General features: G+C 53.3%; 2 protein-coding genes across 4 annotated transcripts; one reads left to right on the top strand and one right to left on the bottom strand.

Moving 5' to 3' along the window:
• Positions 1–3,273: 3,273 nt before the first annotated feature.
• Positions 3,274–7,143, bottom strand: MVB12A (multivesicular body subunit 12A). 3 transcript variants are annotated; one of them, XM_045553095.1, is made up of 9 exons: positions 6,627–7,121; positions 6,439–6,537; positions 6,211–6,340; positions 5,145–5,271; positions 4,681–4,800; positions 4,497–4,603; positions 4,206–4,267; positions 3,840–3,896; positions 3,274–3,637 (listed from the first exon to the last, which is right to left on the bottom strand). In XM_045553095.1, the coding sequence occupies exons 1-9, from the start codon at positions 6,714–6,716 to the stop codon at positions 3,575–3,577; spliced, it is 855 nt and encodes a 284-aa protein (XP_045409051.1). In that variant the 5' UTR covers positions 6,717–7,121; the 3' UTR covers positions 3,274–3,574. The 3 variants fall into 3 exon arrangements, with proteins under 3 accessions (XP_045409051.1, XP_045409060.1, XP_045409069.1); XM_045553104.1 differs by having other exon boundaries at positions 6,244–6,340; positions 6,627–7,117; XM_045553113.1 differs by lacking the exon at positions 3,840–3,896 and having other exon boundaries at positions 6,627–7,143.
• Positions 7,144–13,009: 5,866 nt separating this feature from the next.
• On the top strand, positions 13,010–15,481 carry BST2 (bone marrow stromal cell antigen 2). Its single transcript, XM_045553086.1, has 5 exons — positions 13,010–13,404; positions 14,239–14,293; positions 14,458–14,518; positions 14,768–14,925; positions 15,151–15,481. Exons 1-4 carry the CDS (start codon positions 13,093–13,095, stop codon positions 14,904–14,906), a joined length of 567 nt encoding a protein of 188 aa, XP_045409042.1. The 5' UTR covers positions 13,010–13,092; the 3' UTR covers positions 14,907–14,925; positions 15,151–15,481.
• Positions 15,482–17,395: the final 1,914 nt, after the last annotated feature.

The following is a 17,395-nucleotide window of genomic DNA, read 5'->3' as shown; positions in this document are numbered from 1 at the left end:
GGCTGGGTGTCCCCCTACCCTGCTACCCACTCACCTCCTGACAAAGGCTCTCTCCTTGCAACTGGGCCTTGACCTTGGCCTCTGACCTGTCTTTGACTTGCCTCTCCCAGTCTTAGCAAGAATCCTGCTAAGTCAGTTTAGACAGAATCGCTCATCCTTTGATATCTGATCACTTTGGCCTACCTTCATTAAGAATCTCAGTTAAGTTGGTTTAGCAAGACTCCCCCCCCCCACACACACACCCTTTGTTTTTTGAGACAGAGTCTCTCTCTGTCACCCGGCCTCCTTGAGTAGTTGGGACTACAGGTGCACGCCAGCTAACTTTTTTTTTTTTTTTTTGAGACAGTCTCACTCTGTTGCCCGGGCTAGAGTGCCGTGGCGTCAGCCTAGCTCACAGCAACCTCAAACTCCTGGGCTCAAGCAATCCTACTGCCTCAGCCTCCCTGGTAGCTGGGACTACAGGCATGTGTCACCATGCCCAGCTAATTTTTTCTATATATTTTTAGCTGTCCATATAATTTCTTTCTATTTTTAGTAGAGATGGGGGTCTCGCTCTTGCTCGGGCTGGTCGCAAACTCCTGAGCTCAAGCCATCCTCCCGTCTCAGCCTCCCAGAGTGCTAGGATTACAGGCTTGAGCCACCGCACCTGGCCACACGTTTTTAAAATTTATTGTACAGACGGGGTCTCCCTGTGTTGTCCAGGCTGGTCTTGAACTCCTGGCCTCAAAGGCTTCTCCCGCCTCTGTCTTCCAAAGTGCTGGGATTACAGGTGTGAGCAGCTATGCCCGGCCTCCCACTACCCTTGATGGAAAATTAATAGTAATTTTCCACCCACTGACCGCTCACCCTGCTCCTTGGCTGTAAATCCCCCCCTTGTCCTTGCCCTTGTATCAGAGTTGGGCCAATCGCGTCCCCCTATGTCAGTAGTCTAGTTTACCATTTTAACAATTGTCAAAATAACATTTTTCTTTAACAACCCTCAGACTCAGGACAGGGCTGTGCCCCACTTGGACACCCCAGGCAGGTCGGTGACCCCCTCTCTCCAACGCCCTCCTCCACCCCCCCCCCCCAAGCAAGGTGTTGTTGGACCTTAGTTCCTGGGTATAACCCCACCCCTCGCAGACCCACATGACCTGTCCTGGCCAATGAGCTGTGAGCAGAACTCTTCCCTGGCAGCAGGAAACTGTGCGGACTCCTCTCCCTTTGCCACACAAAGTAGCAAACATCCGCTTCTGCCAGACACACAGCGGTTCCTTGCCTTGAGAAAGCCACGTTTGCTCATTCTACTTGTCACCTTACCTTGGCGAACCCCCATCAGTGACTGAGCACAGCCGCCTTCTGTGCCTTTCAGGCGATGAGCAGGATAAGGCGCAAGTTCCGCCTCCTGCCTGAACCACTGCCTTTTTAGCAAAGGTAAATTCTCTGATCCCAGCCCTCACCTCTTCCCGCATAACGTCTGGCGGGATTCACGATTATGCCTCCATAACCTGCAGCCAGATGCACTTGTCGCACCCAAACTTTGATGGTTGCAGTGGCAGAGGTTTATGACCACAGCAGAAAGCAGAACGTGGGCCAACCCAAAGCAACGGGCCCAAGGGGAGACAGCAGCAAAGCAGCTGGCACATGTACCAGTGCGAACACGCTGAGTGAGCACGCTAGTGCCAGTGTGAGCACGCACATGCCAGTCAGCACACTCATGTCAACGTGAGCACGCTCAGTGAGCACTCGTGCCAGTGTGAGCAGTGTTAGTGTGAGCAGTGTGTGAACACACTCGTGCCAGAGCAGTGTCAGTGTGAGCACGCTCCATGCCAGAGTGAGCACACTCATGGGAGACAGAAGGTGTGGGCTTGAGGCTGTTAATTTAACCAACACAGTTCATCCTGGTCACTTACAGATTCATATATGGGAATTCTACTTGCTAAAGTTTACCTGTAACCCCCCAAATCAATACTCATGGCAGGTTCTGGGCCATTTGTGGATGTGCACAAAGATAAATTTGAGTCGCCAGACAAGCATGTTCCCAGCTGAGGTGGAACAGGGCGGTGCTCTGCCTTCTTGTTTCAGCTTGCGCTGGGAACAAGGGTCCTTACCGCGTTGTACTGAGCGCTGTGTTTTTCACAGCGTGTCAGAGATTTCGCTGTTGAAAATGGCCCCCAAGGATAGTGCCAAAGTGCTTGTCTAGTGCTCCTAAGTATGGAAAGGCTGTGATGTGCCTCGAGAAGCTTCTTCATTCAGGCACGAGCCATGGTGCTTGTGGCTGGGAGTGCAATGGGAAGGCATCCACCACACATATCAAATAAGGTGTCTTTAAACAGAACACACATAAATCAGTCACGTACAAGTCGCTTGATGAACACTGTCCTGACCAAGGCACACAGGAACCTAACCCTACATTCCCCCAGGAGCAATGGTCCAGTATTTGCTATTTCAATTCTCACTGCAATGTTACAGAACGTAACCAGTGTATGTTGTTACAGAATTAGTGTTCTCTAACAACAGACTTCGGCTGGGCACGGTGGCTCATGCCTGCAATCCTAGCACTCTGGGAGGGCGAGGCGGGAGAATCACTTGAAGCCAGGAGTTCAAGAGCAGCCTGAGCAAAAGTGAGACCTCCCCCATCTCTACAAAAAAAAAAAAAAAACACAAAGAGAAGAAAAAGAAAAATTAGGTGGATGCGGTGGCACATGCCTATAGTCCCAGCTACTCAGGAGGCTGAGGCAGGAGGATCGCTTGAGCCCAGGAGTTTGAGGTTGCTGTGAGCTGTGATGACACACTGCACTCTAGCCCAGGTAACAGAGCAAGTCCCTGTCCCCCCCCGCCAAAAAAAAGGAAAACAGACTGTATACACGAAGTACCTTATACACATGGTATGGCAGAGGGCCTCACAGAATAGCCTAATCATTGAGACAGCAGGTTCTGCATTCAAGTCCCAGCTGTCACCTTAGCATCCCCTGCCTCAGTTTCTCTATCTATAAAATGGCAACAAAACCTAGGCTTCCCACAGGTTGTGAGAAGGCTATAGAGATAATAGGGCATTGGGTGCTGGGGATGTGTTCATCGCAATGTAAGCAGCAGCTGTTACTATTAGTTGCTGGGACTGGGTCTTCTCTGTGATCCCAGCTCACTCACGCCCTTGAGCCTCAGTTTCCCACTCTAGAAAGGGAGTCCCTGCAGCACTGCCCCCCTGCCATGATTTCACCCACTTGCCGGTACAAGCGCAGCCAGGGCTCAAACTCCATGTGCCAGATGAGGACCTGCAGCCAGGGTCAGGAATCCAGACGAGGACAGGGTAGTGTTTATTACCAGGAGAACGACATTGCCACCTCCAGGCACCAGAGAGTTTTGACATGAATGACTTGAAGGCACCAGTTTCCATCCAGCCCTGACCCCTGCCCCGCAGGGCCAGGGGCAGAGACCCTAAGAAACCATCACCAAGCAGCCCCAGCCTGCCCCCTCCTCCATGGCTGCGGCTCCGCCAGGCAGCAGCTGAAGGTCCGAAACGCCTGTGATGTGGAGGTTCCCAGGACTGGGTGCGCTGGGATGACCGCCAGGCCGAGGCAGATGCCAAACAGGGTTACGAGACACTCGGGGGCAGGCGGGCAGCAGCGGTTTTCTCTACCACAAAGCCGTAGTTGTACTGCAGGTAGGGGAGAGCGAGAGTGAGGGAGTGGCAGGGGTGACGGGAAGCCAAGGCAGGGTGGCCGGGGAATAGTGGGGTATGCTTAGGGACAGAGCAGGTCTCAAGCCCTGGGGAGATGGGGTGTTCCTGGGGGAAAAGGGGGCCAGGGGGAGACTGGACCAACCTGGGGGGTGCACCCCCTTCCCAGCCCTGTACCCACCTCCTCCTCTATGTCTGCCAGAGACTTGATGGTCAGGTCTCCAAAGGCAGAGAAGGCCTGGCGGGCAGAGGCAGGTCAGTCCTGGGCCCAGACCCCAACATGGAGCCCCTATCCCCTTGCCTTCAAGAGCCTCCCCACCCTGGAATATTTGCCTGGACACCACCCTCCTTCCTGTCATAGCCTCTAGATACTAGAATCTGGCTGCTCCTCCTGGTCCCCTGACTCTAAGACTGGAGACCTTTCAGCTGCCACCCAGAGGTGGCACCCTCTCCCTACCCCCAACCCAGGATGTGGCCCTCCGAGCTGGGACACTGGATACAGTGATGTCCTAGCACATAGAATGATGAGGCTGGGGCCCCAACTCACCAGGGGGCCGCAGCTCTTGCCCTCGAATCGGGGGTGCAGGGTAAAGGGAACCCCATCCATGGCTGGAAAAAACATGCCGGGGAAGGAGGTGAGGCTTAGGGGGCTAGAGGCCTGCCTGCTGCTCGCCCCGCCTGGAGAGGCCCACCCTGCAGGACCTGCCTCTTCCTCATCTTTACTGAACCCAGTGTTGGGGGTGGGGGCGAGGGAGCAGGGGACACCTTCCCGGGCAGGCAATCTAAAGCCAGTCACACCCCCCACCTCGGTGCCTCAGTTTCTCCACTCCTTGCTCACCTGAAATGCCATAGAGGCTCGAAGCCTCGTAGATGGAGTCATTCCTCCTCAGGGTGGACACCCGAGAGCCCAGCCTTGACAGCGTCCGCTCAGGGAAGCTGCCCTTGCTGGTGGAGGCAGGACGGTCAGGTCAGGCCTGATCCTCCCGCCGGAGCCACCCTCACCCCAGTGCCCCAGAGCTCACCTGGGCTGGCTTGGGGGATCCAGGGAAAGGCCCCGCATGTCCCGGCTGAGACCTCGGGGCTTGGGCACTGGCCTCGGGGCCTTGGCCTTCTTGCACCAGATGGCAAAACCACCTATGTCCCTGGAGCAGGAGGGAAGATGAAAGGGACCCTAACTGAGTGTGCAGCCAGGGCCGAGACCAGCCACCCAGGGAAGGCAGGGGACCTGGGCCTCTGGGGCGACCTCTTTCAGGGGATTTTTATTTCAGCATCTCAACCTCCACCCTAAGCAGCATGTTAACCACCGTTCTCCACCCTTTAGACACCAATTCACTGGCTCTTTGTGACAACCCTACAAGACTGGTACACCTGTCCCTGTTTTAACATGCAGATCTGAGGCACAGAAAGGTGGCAAAAGAAACAGGAGGAGTAAGATCAGGAGTTGGGAGGGCAGGGCAGGAGGCCAGAGGCTGGGGGGTGGCCCTACCCTACTCGCAGGTATCCAGGCACTGTCTTGGTCTTCCCGCTCAGCCGGATGTCAAACACAGCTGTGTCCACAGCCCCCAGGGGCACCAGCTTCACACACATGCGTTTCTTCTTGGACACAGAGGCCTCTGGGAGTGGGGGGCAGGGGAGTGAGACAGGGAAGCCAGGCACGGGTAGGAGTGCCCAGAGATGGCTCTAGGATGATGCTCTCCAGGTCGCTGTTTAAGACAGCCACGTGGACAGTGTTAAGGTGATGGTTAAACCACAGATGGTAAAGACACAGGTGGGGATTTCATGCAGCTTTTAGGAGACATTGGAGCAGGCTGGTCTTTGGTGACATGAAGAAGCATTCATGGAGTGTCTGGCTGTGGAATCAGACAGCATTTGGGCTCACCCTGGCCCAAAAAACCTCACTTTCCCTCAGTCTTCTAATCCAGGAGTCCGCCAACCAGCTCAAGGCCTGTTTTGTTACAGCTCGTGAGCTAACAATGGTTTTTAGATCTTTACATAAAAAGGAGGATGTGCAATAGACACTCTGGCCTGCAAATCCTAAAATATTTACCACCTGACCCTTTACATAAAAATGTGTCAATTCCAGTATCAACGAATACACTCTGACCGTCAAATAAAAATGACCCAAAAAAGGGTGGGAAGCTGTGGTCAGGAATGGGAGGGCCCCACCAAGGCTGTGGGACCCAGGAGAGGAGGGGTCAGGAAGGGCAGGGCTGAGACCTGAGGGAGAGCGAGGAATTAGTTATGCAAAGAGGAGGGAAAGTGTGCTCCAAGCGGAGGAAACGGCGTGTGCAAAGGCCTGGAAACAAGAAGGAGAACTGCGCAGTGGTTTTGCCAGGCTACGGTGTAAGGAGTCACATTGACTGAACTTTGGATGACAGAGACTGTGCCACTCACACATCTTAACTCAGAGCAGCGGATGTCGCCCCGCCCTCTTCGAACAGGGCTCCACGTCCCCAGCCAACCCTGTCATCACCCAGTTTGCCAAGAGGCCGCCGAGTCTCGAATAACGCGCACCTGTCGTCCACCCAACCTCCCCACCTCCCCAGAGGGACCTGGACATCTCTCGCTCCGGATGCAGGCCTTACTGGAATCCAGGGGGTCGCAGACCGGGGAGAAGCCCAGCGGGAGAGGGCTCTTGTCCATCACAATCTGGATATCCGCCACCACGTTCTCCTGAGGGTTCTGGGGGAAGGGAACACAGTGAGTATCTGGCACAGGGCCATGAGAATGGTCGCGAGCACTGGCGGCCCCCGGTGGTCCCAAAGGTGAGCGCCCCTTACCTCCAGGCTACCCAGAGGACTAAGGCACAGGAAGTAGCCAGATTTCTGCGCGAAGCTCTTGCCGAAGCTGGCGGGCGCCCCCTCGACGGTGCAAGAGATCTACAAGGAGGACGCGGGTCACCGCCAGGCTCTTACCCGGCCGTGGCAGCCTCTGCCCCCATTTAACCTCCGCCCCCGACGCCGCTCACCGCGCTGAATCCCCGCGGCGGAGACGCCGAGGCGGACGACCAGACCAGGCCAGCCAGCGGTGCCGCGTCGGGCCCAGGCCCGGGCTCCATCCTCCGAGCGAAGCGCCAAAGGCGGGAGACGGCCTCGGACCTCCAAGCTCCCTCCCGACGGTAGAGCGCTCGCAGGAGTCGGAACTACAACTCCCAGAAAGCCCTGCGAGGGCGAAGACGACCGTGAAGCGCAATATACGCATGCCCAAAAAGCCTCTGGCCAATGGCGTGGGTACACGGATCCACGCCCCCATACGTCACCGGGTGCGCCCGTCAGCGTCGTTTGCGGAAAAAGGTCTCGTCGCTTGTCGTTTTCCCTCGCCGAGCAACTTCCGCCGGAAATGTCGCAGTACAGAGCCAAGACACTGGTTCTCTGCAAACTAGGACTACGTTCCCCAGAATTCCTTGGGCCATCAGCTGCTGCTCCAAAGACAAGGCCGTTGTTTCCTGGAAAAATTGGGGGAGAAATGTGAAAAACCCGCAATTCTGCTTACGGAAAACCAAACCAAAGAAAATCGTCGTGGGACCTGCAGTTATTAATTTAAATTACGAAAACTATTGTGAGCCATGAAATTTTGGGTGTAACTTGAAGACTTGTTCACAGAGCGGTGGCTCACGCCTGTAATCCTAGCACTCTGGGAGGCCGAGGTGGGTGGATCGCTCAAGCTCAGGAGTTCAAGACCAGCCTGAGCAAGAGTGAGACCCCGTCTCTACTAAAAAAAATAAAAAGAAATTAACTGGACAACTAAAAATATATAGAAAAAATTAGCCGAGCATAGTGGCGCATGCCTGTAGTCCCAGCTACTCGGGAGCCTGAGGCAAGAAGAGGATCGTTTGAGCCCAGGAGTTTGAGGTTGCTGTGAGCTAGGCTGACCCCACAGCACTCTAGTCCGGGCAACAGAGCGAGACTCTGCCTCAAAAAAAAGTGAACTATAAAAGCATTTAGTATGGTAACATGCTTTTACGCCCGAGGAAAATACGGAAAGTTAGGGAATAGAATATTATTGATTCTTGTATATTTCCTAATTTTCCTTAATAACATGGATGGACCCACAGCCTGTTTGTTGTACATGTGAGCTAACAATGGTTTTTACATTTGTAAATGATTGAAAAAAAATCAAAGGAAGAAGTGTTTTTAGTAACATGTGAAAATTATATGAAATTCAAATGTTAATGCCCAAAATAAACAAACATCCTAGAAAAGATAACCCACTAATGAGATATTGAGCTGAACAAATCACAGGTTACCGTTAAAATTCTCTATATTCCCACCCACTAAAAGAAATCTGCTTTGAAAAACAACACTCAGCCCTGGGCTGGGTAAGAGGCTGGAGACTGAGAAGGTGGTATTGGTTGACTGTGGACCCAGGGAGATGTCCGCAGTGGGTCGAGTATATGCTGGAGCCAGCCTGTAGTTCAGAAGAGGGACCCACTATGCTGCCGGGAATCCAGACCAGGGAAGAAGCTGGAAGAAAAACAAGAACGTCCGTGATGGATTTGAGAGAGCAGTGCCTCTCAATGCTCACTGTAGCAGCAGGTGGCAGGTCACAATCTGGATTCACCATTAGGGAAAGCAAGAACCAGGAAGACAGGCATCCCCCTGGGACCCAGTAACTCCACTCCTGGGAGCTCAGTCTAAGGAAAGAATGTGATCAAATCCAAAATGTACCAGATTGAGATAGGGAAAGAGCGGGCACTGCTAAACACAGAGTCAAAAAGCCCCAGCCACCCTGATCAAAGAATGGATGTGGTGACAGAACAAGTTAAGACAGGTCAAGATGTCAAGGAATAGCTGCTGCTTAACTTTGTGGCTCTTTATACCCTAATTATCATATATTTGCATGCTAAAAGAAACTCCCACTGACAGCATGCCAGTTCCAGGAGGGACCTTATAAAGTAATAAAAAACACGGGAGGGTTCTGACTATTAGGAAATCACCACCCCTTTCCAAGAAATAACATGAATATTCCTTCCCTGCTTAGCTTATGATTAAGCCAGCGCTTAAATTTTTAAAAATTAAAAGACAAACAAACAAACAAACAAACAAAGGTGTTCTTCTCAGCAGGGAGAACTAGCCTCTACTCTATGGAGTAGATCTTCTGTTTTCCTTAATAAAACTTGCCTTCACTTTATACTGTCAGCTCACTCTTGAATTCTTTCTCGCTCGAAACCAAGGACCCACATGGACTCTGAGTGACTGCTGGCATTGGGAATTACTTTTCTGTGCCAAAATGACAAGGATAAACTCTGATGGAGTAGTTGGAATGTACCAGGTGCTGAGCTAAGCACTTTTCTTATAGTGATTTATCTTGTAAAAGAAAATTAAAAAATATCAGGACCTTCCAAACTCATTATGCCAAAGGGAAAGTCCGAAGACTCAGTCATGCAACACTGCTGTCCCTTTCCCAAATACGTGGCTGTTGCTTCCAGATTTTGTGTTAAGGTGTTGTACAACGTTAGCAAGACCCCTTCAAAAAAAGAAAGGCTTCATGCATCTCTGGATGACTGCCCTCACAAACTGTTCATAAGTAAATTCTTTGTTTAGCCCCTAAACCTTTGGAGATACACATCCTCCCATAAACAAAGGATGTCACCTCAGGTCTGTAACCTAAGTCTGACCCCTTTGCAACTAAAGTCTGTTAAATTTCACAGTGACAATGCTGATTACATTCTGACTTTCCCAGGTGCAGAACAAAGACTGGATGAGGTCGATCACCCTCCACCACACTCTGAGAGGTCCGCATAATTAATCTTTACTACTCCTTCAAATGTTTACCTTATCTTTTGGATAGCACAATTTCACTGGTTAAAATAGCCAGAACTAACTGTTTGCCTCACCACCTACTCCCTTTTCCTGCTCGTATTCTCTCTATTAAGGAAATGTATAAATTCTGAGCTTCCTGAAACCTCTATTGGAAGCTACAGACAATTCTGTTGTCTGGGTTTTCCTAGGCATGCCCTCAAGCTCTGGCTTAATAAACCTCAACTGATTGAGATTCTTGTCTCAGCCACATTAGGGTTGACATTCCCATCATAAGGATCTGGGAAGGAGCTGTTATCACACCCATGCTGTAAGAAAGCTGATGCTCACAGGGTGAAGGAGTCGGTCTAGAGCCAAGATGGAATTTGAACCCAGGTCTGACTCTATACCTCTACTCCTTGTCACTCTCTGGGGCACTGCTGGAACTTGGGGCTGGATCATTTTCTATGGGGGGCTGTCCTGTGGATTGTAGAGGATTCAGCTCACTAGGTGCCAAGAGTATCCCCCTTCCCAGTTGTGAAAACGAAAATGTTCCTGGGTAAGCACCCCAGGGCCAGTGCCTTCCTACAGGCATGGAGGCGTCCTGGGATGCCCACCTAGGGCCACGCCTTGATATCCCAAAGCAAGTGCAATATACACACCGTGTAATGAACAGAAATAAAACGGTTGGGTGACGTGGGTAGGCTTGTGGATCACCTTTGCTCCTTGAAAGTTTTTTTCTTTAATGACCCAACATCATCCTCTCAATATTAACCATAAAAAGGAAAATCCCCTGTACCCATGTGTTCCCTGCTCCTAAAACAGCAACTCTTCCTTGCCTGCCCTGGGGTGTGAGGGTGACCTTCTCTTAACCCAACCTGGGGTAAGCACTTGGTTCCCACTTATCTGTAAGGAATACTCCAGAACTTCAAGAGCTAAGGCTGGAAGAATTGGAGCAACAAAACAGATAATCTAAAGTGTAAACTACTTTATCCACAAGTCCACAGTGATACAAATAAGTGATTGAATACATGAATGAAAAAGAGTCATATTTCCCATGTGGAGGAATTCCAAATAATTTGGATAGCCACTACACCTTCCAGGAGGGGAGATGACCTGCCACCCCTTCAGTGTGGGCTGCACATAGTGACTTCCTCCCAAAGGGTACAGTATGGGGGGAGGGATGTAGGAGTCACTGTATGATCGAGGTACCTGACAGATACCACCTCAGCCAGGAGATTAAGGTCAACACCAGCCACAATAAGTCACATGGACAGGATGTGACCAGAAGGGCACTTCACCTCTGCAGTCTTCCTCCCCTAGAGCCATCACCCCTGTCTAACCATGGCAAAAACATCAGACCAATCCCAACGGAGAGACATTGTATAGAATGCTTGGCCACTACTCCTCAAAACTGTCAAAGTCTTCAAAAACAAGGAAAGTCTGAGAAAGCGTCTAAGGACACGTGACACCTAAATGTCATGCGGGATCTTAGGACATAAAAAACACTTTAGGGGGAAAAGAAAGAGGAAGTCTGAATAAAGTAGACTTTAATAATATATCAGTATTGGTTCATTTACTGAAGCAAATGTACCATCCTAATGTAAAATGTTAAGAACAGGGGACTGGGTGTGGGGTGTATGGGAACTTTTTGTACCTATCGTCACCATTTCCCTGCAAATCTAAAACTGTTCTAAAACAAAGCCTGGTGCAGTGGCTCATGCCTGTAATTCCAGTGACTCAAGAGGCTGAGGCAGGAGGATTGCTCGAGGCCAGGAGTTCCACACCAGCCTGGGCAACATAGCAAGGCCCTGTCTGTAGACAAAAATAACCTATTCTAAAATAAAATATATCTTTAAAAAATGAACAAAGCTAAAATCAGAATAATAGTGGCATGAGAGTTTCCATTTGGAATTTTAAAGGGGAAAGCTACAAACTTTCTATTTGTAGGGCCAGGACTGTTTGGGGGTGCAAAATTTAGGGGGACACCAATCTATTATCAGCTTCTTTTTACAGCTGGGGAAGCCAATCTTAGGAGAGGAAAGTCACTCCCCCGGGCTCCCACAGGAAGGCAGGGCTCTTCTAACACACCATCCTGGCCTCTGACCTGTGACTGTGGCTGTCAACCGGTCCCAAGCTGACTGTAAAGTTCAAAGGCCAGAACAGTGCAGCTCAAATAAGTCAGGGTTGTGTCTTCGCACCTGCAGGCCTGGCCAGGGTGGTAGGGCCCTCCTCATGGGACACACAAGTTCTGCCTGGGCCTTTTCAACAAGATCGGCCCCCACCTTTTGTTATCTGCCCACTGAGTGACTTTAGTGGGGGGCTTCTAGGCAGAGGGATGTTGGGGTGAGGGCCTGGGGGTGCTTCACTGGCCTTCTGGGCCCCTGAACACAAGCACTTGGAAATGGCCAATGCAACAGAATTTGGAGAGTGCTCAGGACGTGGCTGAAGAAGCCACAAGAAAAGCACATAGTCCCCTTCCAGCTGTCACACGCAGCAGCTGGGCACATATTATTGGGCTGATTTCCCACAGGAAGCCCTGGCTACATTGGCCACATGGGTGGATGGTCAGTGTGGTCTGAGTGCTCCCCCCACCCCCAGGTTCCAGGCCCTCCCGAGCCCCCCGCCCCCAGGGTGCTTCCAAGCCCTCTGGACTCAGCACAGCCCAGACAGAGCCAACTCTCTTTCCTCAAAACATGCCCCTCACTCGGAGGCCATGTTTCAGTGTCATCTACCTGTCCACCTGCCCTGGAGTCACAGGCCTGGCAGGTGGTCTGCGCATCCATTGAGCACCTACTGGATACCGAAGCACTTTACTCACATCTCCTCAATGGTCCCTCTTGGAGAGGCTGACCCTGTCATTATCCCACTTTGCAGATGAGGAGACAGGCTCAGAGAGTTCACCTGGGAGGCAGGCCAGCAGACTCTGGAAGTAGGAGCAGGTTCCCTGCTGACTCCGGGGACAGGGCCCTCTACCACCTTATTTGTTGGCTAGGGCAGCACCCTGGTGGCCAAATGGGGAACTGCAACCTGGGCTATGTGGACCTATCCCATCTCCCAGCTTCCCACAGGCTCCGGTCCCACCCCTGCTCACACACCTTCTGTGGCTTCCCCGGTCCCCTCAGTGGGGATAGAGGAGCTGGGTGAACCCCTGCTGGGTCACCACAGAGACACCTGAACACAAAACCTGGCCTCTTGGGTCAGACCCAGGCCCTGCCCCCAGCCCACCACTTAACCTTGCAGCCTCAGTTTCCCTAGCTGAGCACTGGACCAACGATGATGATCTGCCTCTTTAGGTCATGGTACAGATGAACCCAAGGCTGGTATGCAGTAGGCGGTCAGTAGCACACAGGAGAGGGGCAGGGATTTGAAATGGGCTGTTCCAGGCAGTTGCAGCTTCCCTCCCACTGGATCCGGCACCTGCTGGGAAGGGTCCAAGGCCATTAAGGCAGGGGCACCCTGGGGAAGAACAAAACTCGGTTCCCTCCTAGGAAACCGAAACTGAAAGCCTGAGCAGTCCTCTGCCTGTACATGTCCCATTAACCACCCTAGAGCTGCAAGTCGGGGGACTTCCCGGAACCTGCTATTGGTCAAGATGGCTCCTATGCTAATAAGGGGGTGGCCCTAGCCCGTAGAAGGTTCCAGCGTCCTCTCCTAACTCCTGTCCAAACTCCCTACATCTAAGGGAAGATCTAGATGGCACCAACTTTTTACCACTATTCACCAGTGGCCATGGATGACATCTGCAAGGAAGAGAGAGGACAGGGACTGTGGCACCGCAAGGTACCGCTGCCACAAGTAGCGTGTCTCCTGCTCACGGTCCTGCTGCTTCTGGGGGTGCCTGTGGTCATCTTCGCTATGGAGGCCAACAGTGAGCACTGCAAGGATGGCCTCCGGGCAGAGATGAAGTGTCGCAATGTCACCCATCTCCTGGAGTGCCAGCTGGCCCAGGCTCAGGAGGGCTTCCTGGAGGCTGAGGCCCGGGCCACCATCTGCAACCACACTGTGGTAAGCCACCGTACCTCCTTCAGATGGCCTAGTGCTCCGGGGCGGGGGTGGGAGGGTGGCTAGACACTCTCCCCAGAAATCTGCCACAGGCTCTGAGGAGAGATAGTGCAAGGCCTGGAAACTGCCCCTGGACCCCCCGCATCAAGGAGTCTGGGTTTCCCCACCAGGGTTTGGGGACTTCTGAACTCACCCCAAGGCACTGGCATGGGGAAAGGCCTCAAACCCCAGAGCACCCAAATCAGCAACCTCAGTATTCCCGCTAGGACTTGGGGGAACCTCCAAACTCCTTCCAGGGCACTGGTGTGGGGGAGCTTGAAACTCCTGGTGGGGACCAGTCTTGGGGAGGTGGCAATCTCTGCTAGGGGCTGAAGGGGGACCTCACCAGACCCTGAAGAAGGGGCTCTTGAAACTTCCACTGCATCCCTGAGAGACTGAAATATTCACCTGGGTCCTGATGTGGGGGACCTTGGAACTGTCACTGGACATCTAACTTGGGCTGGGAAGGCCCCCGTGTTCTGTACTTGGGAAGCCCCCTAAATCTTCCTGGGCTATTGCCAGGGGGAATCTGGAAATTTCTCCTAGAGTTTGGGTATGCAGAGCCTTCAAATTTCCACCGGGGGGACGGGGGCCCCAAAACTCCCATTTTGAAGACCACAGGCTTATTGGTGGGCCTGGGAGAGTGCGTGGTTGTGGCCATTCTTTGAGGTTGGAGAGAGAGTTGCAAGGGGACGTGGAAAGGGGCTTGCACCTAAAGCCCTCTGTCCTTAGGACCTGGGGAAGGAACCCAGGTTCCAGGGTGAGAACCCCAGTTTCTGACCCTCTGCTGTGTCCCAGGTGACCCTGGAGGTGGAGAAGAATCATGCCCTGAATCAAACTAAGGAGCTTGAGGGTGAGAAAGGGAGAAGGGAGGGGCTGGGGAGGGATGGGTCAGGTATTGCAAAGGGGAGGGGCAGGGACACAGGGTTGGGAGTGGGGCCCGGGTCTTGTCCCAGGGCTGCAGAGAAGGGGCGCGATCACGTGCTGACCTGCCGTCTGATTCTGTCCTGCCCCCAGGAGAGATCAGTAAATTGAATCTGAAGCTGCAGGACGCTTCCGCGGAGGTGGAACGACTAAAGTCAGAGATACCCCCACCACCCGACGCCCTTCCCATCCCCCAACCCCACCTTGAGTTCCCACAAAGGGACAACCTTTTCCCTAGGGTCACACAGCCATGGGTGGCAGCCGCCCACTCCCCTCCTCAGTGACTCGGATGGGTGGCTGGGTGGGTGGAACTGGGGTGGCGATGATTGGGGAGTGGGGCTACAGTGACATCAGCAGGCGCCAGACCCCGCGGCTGCCTGATTTGTCCCCATCGCCACCGCAGAAAAGAAAATAAGGACCTGAGGTCGAGGACCTGGCACAACCACGAGCCGGACTCCAGCAGCCCCCTGGCCGCCACCAGCTCCACGGTGCCGCGCGCACTCTTGCTCCTGGGGCTGGGCCTCTGCGCTCTGCTGCTCTGAGGTCGCGGGACGCCAGCCAGTGAGCAGGGGGCGGCCCCACGCGGACAGGACAGCTGGGGACGGGTGGCAGGGAGTCAGAGCCTCCGAGGTGTCCGGGCGCAGAGGAAACAGGGCTGGAGGGAACAGAGGGAGCCCGGCAAGGAGGGGAGGGGGCCCTGGAGTGGGGCGGGGCTTGTGGTGGGCGGGGCTTTGATAGGGAGTGGGGAGGGGCGTCTCTCTTACCTAACCTTGTCTCTTGGCACAGCCTGGAATGGTGCGCTTCCAGCTCTGCTTTCTGCTTCGGCGATCCCTGGATCCGGCCAGCTCTGAGCCGGGGGCAGCACGGTTGGGGGGAGGCGCCGGTGGCAGTGCAGGGGGGTCTCTGGTACAGCCTTGGGGATGGGGCAGCAGCTGAGTTGTGGCTGCCTTCCCCCAGAGCTCAGCAAGGAATGAGCCCTTCTCTCTTCTCCCTGCTTCTCCTGGGCGTGGGCATGGGGTCCGGGCCGGATGGTGTACCTGCTGCTTGCTAACATGGCTGTTTGGGGGAGTCTTTGAACTCCGAAAAATAAACTCCCTTTTTAGAGGAACACACCTTACTCTCAAGTTCCTGGAGTGTCACTTTGTCACGGCCAAGTGTCTGGGGCCTCCCCTGCAGATGACGGGGACACACGTTGACACCCACACCTAGCCCTCCCCACTCCAGAATGCTTTCGGGAGCCCAGGGTGTTTGGGCAGGTGCCACCCCGGTGCCTCCTGGGTCCTCTTCTCAGCTGCGATCATCCCCGGGACTCTGGACCCGCACTGGCACTCGCTGTCCGTGAGTGATCACGCTTACCTTCTCACTAAGTCCTGGTCTGATTCCTGTGGTTGCAATGCGGAAACAAGGCTGTGATGAGGATAGCCTTGTCCTGTTCCCCCTGCCTCCTCCAGAAAGTTCTGGGCTGGGCTTTAAACCGGGATCAGCACACACACACACACAGAGGCCAGGCCTTTGTCAGAATGTTCTTCCCTCCTCCATCTCCCAAACTCTTATTCATCCTGCAGTACCCTAGCTTGGAAACCCCTCTTCCAGAGAGTCACTCTGTTTCTCCCAAATTGAGGGCCCGGTAGACCCTTCATCCACCCTCTTGGATCCTCTCAGTACCTTCCTCTTCTGTTATCTGCCTTCCTCCAAGTTCTCCTGGAATCCCAACTATTGTCTGTGCAATTTCCTTTCCATGGTAAATGGGGCCGGGAGCCCTGTGACACAGATTTCTGCACTGTCCTCAAGTCCCACAGTCCCAGGCCCAGGTGGTCAGTGGAGTGAAGAAAGCCTCTCCTTTCATGGCTTCTGCTGTTCTCCAAGGAGGGGGTACCCCAAACATCATCCCTGCCACAGCCCCCTCCCCCCCTGCCTTTCTGTCCTCTAATTTCTCTTTGCTCACCACACTCCACCTTCCCTGATTTTTAAAATTATTTTATATTTTTGTTTTTTTAGAGATGGGGTCTTACTATGTTGTCCAGGCTTGTCTCAAACTCCTGGCCTCAAGTGATCCTCCCACCTCAGCCTCCCAGAGTGCTGGGATTACAGGTGTGAACCACCGCACCTGGCCTTCCCTGATTTTTTCTATGTGTACGGAACTTGCCAAGCTCCTTCCTGCCTCAGGCCCTTTGCCTGTGCTCTACCTGCTGCCTGGAGCACCCACTCCTCACTCCCAAGGTCTAGGCCTCAGCATTGTGGGTGGTTTGGGCTGGATCATGCTCTATGCATTGTGGTGTGTTTAGTAGCCTCCCTGGCCCCCACCAACTAGATGCCAGTAGCACCCCTCCCCCAAGTTGTGACAATTAAAAATGGCCCCCACTTCTGTGTCCCTGGCTTGCAGGAGGGCTAAGTCATTTCAGATGCCACCAACCCCCACCCCATCTAGGTGAGGGAAGTTACTGGACTCAGGGTTTGCAAGCTGGTCATGCAACTAACCTTCCACATTCAGTGGGTCCCTTTTACCCAGGAAACAAACACTCCCCTAGTGAACCCGGTCCCCTCCTGCCCCCCTCCACTCCCCACCTCTTCTACTCCTCCCTGCACCCCATACCCCACATGCCTGGGCTGTGTTTTGCTGATAGAGGGAGCAGATTTGCCCAATATGATCGATTTGACCCCTAAAGCCCCACACAATGGTCTCAGTATAAACTTCTCTTCTTCCTAAAAATCCCCTTCTTCCTTCCTATTTTGCGATCTTCCGGTGACACCTGACTCCAGGACTGTGACCCACCGGGTGGTTGAGAAGCTGAGGGCTAGGCTAGGGGGTTCTGTAGGCCCCCTTGGGTTCGCCTCCCTCCCTGAAGAACAACATGTGGCAATAACCAGTGGCCAGGTGCTGTGTGTCCCTAGCCTGCAATTTGATCTCTCTGGGCTCTGGTTTCTTCATCTTGAATGCGAGATGGGGCACAGAGTCAGTCACATTTAGTGCACACCTACTATGTGCCAGGCCTTACACTCACTGGGAACAAGACAGATGCAGGCTTTGCTT

This window comes from Lemur catta, chromosome 1 (genome assembly GCF_020740605.2).
Source record: "Lemur catta isolate mLemCat1 chromosome 1, mLemCat1.pri, whole genome shotgun sequence".
Taxonomy (NCBI): Eukaryota; Metazoa; Chordata; class Mammalia; order Primates; family Lemuridae; genus Lemur; species Lemur catta.
Note: the sequence above shows the minus strand (reverse complement) of the source record. Positions and strands in the feature narration are given on the sequence as shown.

Bases quoted from the DNA above. Each gene is read 5' to 3' on its own strand.
- MVB12A (XM_045553095.1), bottom strand. From the start codon at position 6,716: ATGGAGCCCGGGCCTGGGCCCGACGCGGCACCGCTGGCTGGCCTGGTC. The intron at 5,272-6,210 runs GTCCCTCTGGGG...CCCCACTCCCAG, and splicing joins CCGGAGCGAGAGATGTCCAG to AGGCCTCTGTGTCCAAGAAG. The intron at 4,268-4,496 runs GTGAGCAAGGAG...TGTTTTTTCCAG, and splicing joins GAGCCTCTATGGCATTTCAG to CCATGGATGGGGTTCCCTTT.
- BST2 (XM_045553086.1), top strand. From the start codon at position 13,093: ATGGCACCAACTTTTTACCACTATTCACCAGTGGCCATGGATGACATC. The intron at 13,405-14,238 runs GTAAGCCACCGT...GCTGTGTCCCAG, and splicing joins CCATCTGCAACCACACTGTG to GTGACCCTGGAGGTGGAGAA. The intron at 14,294-14,457 runs GTGAGAAAGGGA...TCCTGCCCCCAG, and splicing joins TCAAACTAAGGAGCTTGAGG to GAGAGATCAGTAAATTGAAT.